Here is a 7,283-nt window from a genome sequence, read left to right as displayed (position 1 = left end):
AAAATAAATTGTTTCCAAACTTATTTTTTTGGAATTTTATGTCTGTCTTTTGAGGGTTTTTATGTACTATCTCTTTCCATGGATTAGTCGGGGGAATAGGGGTGGGGTAGGGTTTGTGCATATTTGCACGAACTTTTTATTTCCATTATTAGAAACAGAGTCTAAAAACTGTTTCTATTAATAACATTAAACAATTTATTGGCTTTTCAACCATGATCTGTTATATGGTAAAATAAAATTTACTAATATTATGTCTGTGTTAATACTATCTAACAAAGAAGTATTTGTCACTCAAAAATTGTTTTAAACATAATTTCGTAGATTATTTAGGGTGAACTGCTTTCTGCTGTATATGACACTACTTTACAGTATCCTCTGCTGAACCAGCTCCAGTTCTTGGCTCTTCTCCTCGTGTGAATTTATCAATTAGAACACCTCTGAGTACCTGTTTCAGAGGATTGTTTTCAGAGTGCTTACCCTTCATGAAAGAGTTCGTGGAGAACTTTGCCTCAAGGAGTTTTGAAGATTCATGAGGCCTTTACAAAACCATTTTTGTTTGATATCTGACACTAAGATGGTCAAAAATAATCTGAGGAATAACTTCAGTTCTTTTTTGTCTTCTGAAAATAGGTGTGATACTCCAGAACCCCGATTTCTCTCTTTTTTTTTGGGGGGGGGGGGTATACAAGATTTTTCTGTATGGTCACAGCCTCAGAGAAGTCTAAGAACAAATAACAAAATAGATTTTAACTAGCAAGTGGCTTTTCTGTAAAATGAGATATGATCAGCTTTATAAGACTTAGATGCTTTGAGCACTTCTCCAAACTCTTAATTTCACAGCCAGAGGACAGTATAAAAAATACCCTCCAGTGTTTCTTTTATATTTGTGGAGCTTTAATGGCAAGGGTAGTGAAGTGCTTGTTTTAGATTTCTGACTAGGACTCTTTCATGTTCGTAAAGTTCCATGGATTAACAGTTCTTTCCATTCTAACCTTTGGTACATTTGGATATTATTAGTCTCATGTTAAAGCATTTCAGCAGCCGTTTGAATTGTTTTCCTTTTCCTAGGTGCTGAAATGAGAAAAGTATTTTTTTAAAACTCACCATTCTAATACAACATGCTGAACACAGACAGTCTTATCTTGAGTGACATGTTTTCCTTTGCTTTTTGAAGGGGGTTGATGTAGGTTTTTGTGTATATTTACACCCATGAAAAAAATGTAACCTCTTTGTTCATTTATTATTTAGCCTAAAGCCGAAGAGGAACTTTCAGTTGACAAAGTACTTGAATCTGAACAAGATAAAATGAGCCAGGGGTTTCATCCTGAAAGAGACCCCTCTGACCTAAAAAAAGTGAAAGCTGTAGAAGAAAATGGAGAAGAGGCTGAGCCAGTACGTAATGGTGCTGAGAGTGTTTCTGAGGGTGAAGGAATAGATGCTAATTCAGGCTCCACCGATAATTCTGGTGATGGGGTCACATTTCCATTTAAACCAGGTAAGTTTATACCTGCCTTCCTATTTACCTCTTTTCCCTCTACTGCAACCTTAGGGAAATGTTGCCTTTTGATAGAGAGATACTGGATGGAAGAAAGAGGTTTATCACAATATAATATTTACAGGACAGATCATCAAGCCTAAGTTAGTGACTAGCAAATCCAGAGAGTTCTGTATTGATGGAAATGATACCCGACACTGGTATTCCCTTTTACTGGCATTGGAAGAGCATCTGGAAGAGGGAATCAGTTCCAGGCTAGTGGGTGCAGTTTGATTTTAAAAATTATTGTATTTGTTTTAATTGAAAGGGATATAGAGATATTACCACATTCCTTGAGATAGCGTTAGTCATCTTTCATAAGACTTGAACTCTGTTGACAGAAATCACTCTGTAGAACTGAACTCTGAAACAAGATATTGAGTACCTGCAATATAGGAGGTCCCCTGCGGTAAATCTGTATGATAAACAAGTAAATAAGGAATATATTTGATAAACATATGGTAAACAAATACAAACCCTGGAGGATTTATCTTAAGACACCATCAAATGCATTAAACCTGTGACGTAATACTATATGAACCGTGACTGACTTTGAGATATATGGAGAGATTTGGTGTGGATCTGTGAGGAAAGATGGTTCCTTTGATAGAAAGTTTGGGCTGGGTATGGTGGCTTACACCTGTAATCCCAGCACTTAGGGAGGCCAAGGAGGGCGGATCACCTGAGATTGGGAATTGGGAGTTCAAGACCAGCCTGACCAACATGGAGAAATCCCGTCTCTACTAAAAATACAAAATTAGCTGGGCATGGTGGCACATGCCTGTAATTTCAGCTACTTGGGAAGCTGAGGCAGGAGAACCGCTTGAACCCAGGAGGCAGAGGTTGCAGTGAGCCGAGATTGTACCATTGCACTCCAGCCTGGGCAACAAGAGCGAAACTCCATCTCAAAAACAAAAAACAAAAGTTTGGAGTAGGTGAAAAGTTTTCCTTAGTCTGCCACATCTAAACTAAGTTTTGCAGGAGGTAGGGTTCAAATGTAAAATACCAGACCTCAAAGATAACCTAGATAGGTGTTTTTCAAACCGTTGGGTTTAATACTATTTAATAGATTGTGAAATTTATAGGTCACAACCAACATTTTAAAAAAGGATAAAGTAAAAAAAATGCCAGTCTATTACATGTAGTGAGAATAAGTATCAGTTTGGAAACTTTGTAGTTATGTATGCGTTTATGATTCTCCTGGGTCATGTGGTCATTATATGTCTTACTGTGAGTTGTAGTCAGAGATGTTTGAAAAACAATGACTATTACTTATCACTTTATTTTATATTATTTTTAAATTCTTTTATTTATTTTTTATTTTTTACAGAGGGAGGGTCTCTCTTATGTTGGCCAGGCTGCTTTCAAACTCCTATGCTCAAGCAGTCCTCCTGCCTCGGCCTCCCAAAGTGCTGCCACGCCAAGCCCTTACCACTTTGATATACTGATCTTTCACTACCAGTAAACTCCTCTTAATGGGCTTTATGAAATTGTAAATTTATGCTATTGTAAAAGTTTTTTTAAAAAAAACCCTAGGACTCAGTGTACTGAATTGCTTTTGTCAACTTAGGCTTGTATACTGTGTTGAAAAATAAAGAAAAAGATCTAGGCTTGTACCAGGTCACAGAGTACTTGTAGCCATTGCCAGTGTGTCTTAAGAAAATGGAAACACTATTGCTATTTTTAGACTATGTAAATTATATTTTTATATTACTTTATTTTGTTTTAACATTTTGTATATTGCATAATTTATGTTAGTTATATTTCATATTATATTTTAATTCTTTTCATCCATCAGTTTTACAGTATAGGCCCTGACTATAATTGACCAACTACCTTTTGCTCTTGTAATATTTAACAGCAGTAATTGGAAAAAAGACAGTAGTAATTGGAACAAAAACAGTTTGAAATTTAAATCCCAATAAGCTGTCTACTTTTTAATAAATATAATAGGTAATAAAGATAGGTAGAAAACATCTGGAATATTCTCCAAGACCATCAATGGGTCTATAACCTACACATTAGGAACCTTTAATATAAAGAGGATCCAATCTGCTATCAGGAAGTAATCTGGAGTCTGATTTTGATGAGTTTTATTAATTAAAATAAGAAAACTGTGATTTTTTTTTTAGATGAAATTACAGGCAAGGAAGAAAACTTAGTATCTAACTGCTTAGACATTTCATTATCTTAAATAAGTTGTTTCTGTGTTTTGTGTCTTTTTGCTTTTTTTTTTTCTCTAAAATAACATTTCCAAGTGAACAACCAAACTATCCGTTTTCATGAAGCCAAGGGTTTTATCAGGTTTCTTATTTCTTAGTTATTTAAGGGCTTGGTAGTTTATTTAGTGAGGATTATTATATGTCCCTGGCCAAAGGTTGCTTAGTGTGTATATGAAGTGATTCTTACTTGCTTTAGATTATTTTACTACTCAAAGGTATTTAGAAGGGATGAAAGAACAAGTGATGGTTTAAAATCTTCACATAATATTTCCTGACTGTATTTCATCGTTCCCTTCTATTTTGTGTTTGTTCATGAAGAGATAAATACTGAAAAGTGTTTTGTACTCTTAGGGGATGTAAGTCATGCATCATTTAATGACGGTGATTTGTTCTGAGAAATGCATCATTAGGCAATTTCTTCCTTGTGCAAACAAAAGAGTATTTACACAAACCTAGATATTCTAGCCTACTACACAGCTAGGCTGTATAGTATAGCCTGCTGCTCTTAGACTGCAAACTTGTACAGCATGTTACTATACTGAATAGTAGGCAGTTGTAACATAATGGTAAGTATTTGTATATCTAAATATAACTAAACATAGATAAGGTATAGTAAAAATACTATATAAAAGTTTTAAAATGTTACACTGTATAGGGCACTTACCATGAATGGAGATTGCAGGACTTGAATTTGTTCTGGGTGAGTGGTGAGTGAATGTAAAGACCCTAGGACATTACTGTATGCTGGTGTAGATTTTAAAAACATTAGGGCACACTACATTTATTTTAAAATTTGTACTTTCTCTAATAATGACTTAATCTTAGCTTACTGTAACCTTTTTACTTGATAAACTTTTAAATTTTTTTAACTTTTTTACTTTTGTAATAATGTTTAGCTTAAAACACACTGTACAACTATGCAAAAATATTTCTCTTTCTTTTTTATTTTCTTCTTTTTTTTTTTCTTTTTTTTTTTGAGATGGAATCTCCCACTCTGTTACCCAGGCTGGAGTGCAGTGGTGCAATCATAGCTCACTGCAGCCTCAGCCTCCTGGACTCAAGTAATCTTCCCACCTCAGCCACCTGATAGCTGGGACTGCAGTTGCACGTCACCACGCCCAGCTAATTTAAAAAGAGGTTTTTTTCTAGAGATTAGGTCTTACTACATTGCCCAGGCTAGTCTCAAACTCTTGGCCCCCAAAGTACTGGGATTATAGGTGTGAACCACCATCCCTGGCCTTGTTTCTTTGTGTCCTTATTCTATAGGCTTTTTTCTGTTTTAAAATTATTTATCTTTTACTTGTTAAGAATTTTGTTAAAACTAAGACACAAACACACACATTAGCCTAGGCCTGTACACGGTCAAGATCATCAACATCACTGTCTTCTACCTCCAGATCTTGTCCCACTGGAAGGTCTTCTGGGGCAATAATATGCATAGAGCTGTCATCTTCTATAATAACAGTGCCTTCCTCTGGAATATTTCCTGAAGGACTTGCCTGAGGCTGTTTTACAGTTAACCTTTTTTTAATAAGTAGAAGGAATATACTCTAGTGATTAAAAAGTATAGTGTAGTAGATACGTAAGCCAGTAGCATAGTTATTTTTTTTTTTTTTTTTTTTTTTTTAGATGGAGTCTCTTTCTGTCGCCCAGGCTGGAGTGCAGTGGCCGGATCTCAGCTCACTGCAAGCTCCGCCTCCCGGGTTCACGCCATTCTCCTGGCTCAGCCTCCCGAGTAGCTGGGACTACAGGCGCCCGCCACCTCGCCCGGCTAATTTTTTGTATTTTTTTAGTAGAGATGGGGTTTCATCATGTTAGCCAGGATGGTCTCGATCTCCTGACCTCGTGATCCGCCCGTCTCGGCCTCCCAAAGTGCTGGGATTAGAGGCTTGAGCCACCACGCCCGGCCAGTTATTTCTTATTACTGTGAAGTATTATGTGTTACACTTGATTGTATGTGCTATACTTTTAAATGACTAGCAGCACAGTAGGTTTGTTTATACTACCATTAACACATACATGTGAATAATGCATTGTGCTGCCATATTAAGATAGTTACAGTGTCATTAGGCAATAGGAACCTTTCAGCTTCATTATAGCCTTATGGGACCACTGTTGTATATGCAGTTTGCTGTTGATGGAAATGTTGTTTTGCAATGCATGACATATATAATATAATGCCCTACAAACAGTTGTCTGCCTGTTTTCCTCTTTCTAGAATCCTGGAAGCCTACTGATACTGAAGGTAAGAAGCAGTATGACAGGGAGTTTCTGCTGGACTTCCAGTTCATGCCAGCCTGTATACAAAAACCAGAGGGCCTGCCTCCTATCAGTGATGTGGTTCTTGACAAGGTAAGCTGCATACTCAGAGAAAACTAGTTCTTTTTGGTGCGAACTGATTTTAACTGTAAGTGCAAATATGTGAAGTATGAGCAGTTTTTAGTAATTGTTAGACCAAATGATATAAAATATCTAATGTTTAAGAATTTGTTTCCCTAAACACTGTTGGATTTGGAGTTTCTTATAGGTTACAGTCATTTTGGGATTTGGCCCATATTGGACTGGTTTTTTTTAATGTTTATTAATTGATTTATCTGCTTATTATGGCTGTTTTTTGGTGATATAAAATTTTGTGTTTGTTGGGGAAACATACGGCTAAATTGATACAGAGGTCTTTCCTCATTGTTCTAAAAGTTCATTATGGAATTCTATCGGCATTGAGGACAGGTCAGAAATCTAGGAAGGTATTTGGCAGATCAAACATAAGTGAGAGTCAACATGATTCAAATAGTGTGTATCTCAAAATTTCCCTGATAGATACCTCCAGTGATTGAATTCCCCAATCTTGTGCAAACAGGCATCCTTCCTCTTTGCATCTGATCTTAATGGTGCACACAGCAAATTAGTATAGTCAATATTTGTTTACTAAATTAAAAGGAGTAAAGTCAGATCTACTAAAGTAATTTCATGGAAATCAAAGATAAACCAGAGCTGATGAATAAGCTTGAAGTATTCTTGTTTTGTAGAGGAACAAAAATGTAAAATGTAGAGATTATCTTACGGAATCATATCTACCTCTTAACCGATTTATGCCTAGTGTTTCATTATTGGAATGCTAAGCTTGTGGGAGTTATTTTTATCCTACTGCTCAAGGTCATAACCAAGATCTGATTTTTCACACAAAAAAAATTTGCAGCTTCCAGCATAAATGGGTTAATAAAGATGTCGGCCGGGCGCGGTGGCTCAAGCCTGTAATCCCAGCACTTTGGGAGGCCGAGACGGGCGGATCACGAGGTCAGGAGTTTGAGACTATCCTGGCTAACACGGTGAAACCCCGTCTCTACTGAAAATACAAAAAACTAGCCGGGCGAGGTGGCGGGCACCTGTAGTCCCAGCTACTGGGGAGGCTGAGGCAGGAGAATGGTGTAAACCCGGGAGGCGGAGCTTGCAGTGAGCTGAGATCCGGCCACTGCACTCCAGCCTGAGTGACAGAGCGAGACTCCGTTTCAAAATAAATAAATAAATAA

At 36.9% G+C, this 7,283-nt stretch overlaps 1 protein-coding gene across 21 annotated transcripts in view; it reads left to right on the top strand.

The window, feature by feature from the left end:
* Positions 1 to 7,283, top strand: part of EIF4G3 (eukaryotic translation initiation factor 4 gamma 3) — a 268,928-nt gene that overhangs the window by 177,360 nt on the left and 84,285 nt on the right. For 20 of the 21 annotated variants that reach the window (XM_017852121.1, XM_017852123.1, XM_017852119.1 and 17 more), the window contains 2 exons: positions 1,249 to 1,495; positions 5,975 to 6,108. In XM_017852121.1, the coding sequence (XP_017707610.1) occupies positions 1,249 to 1,495; positions 5,975 to 6,108 (381 nt within the window). Of the gene's footprint in view, positions 1 to 1,248; positions 1,496 to 5,974; positions 6,109 to 7,283 lie in introns of those variants that run through there. The other variant, XR_001881497.1, reaches the window with a different exon arrangement.

This window comes from Rhinopithecus bieti, unplaced genomic scaffold, assembly GCF_001698545.2.
Source record: "Rhinopithecus bieti isolate Rb0 unplaced genomic scaffold, ASM169854v2 scaffold_33652, whole genome shotgun sequence".
NCBI classification, from domain to species: domain Eukaryota; kingdom Metazoa; phylum Chordata; class Mammalia; order Primates; family Cercopithecidae; genus Rhinopithecus; species Rhinopithecus bieti.
The sequence above is the reverse complement of the archived record's forward strand: the minus strand, read 5'-3'. Positions and strand labels throughout refer to the sequence as shown.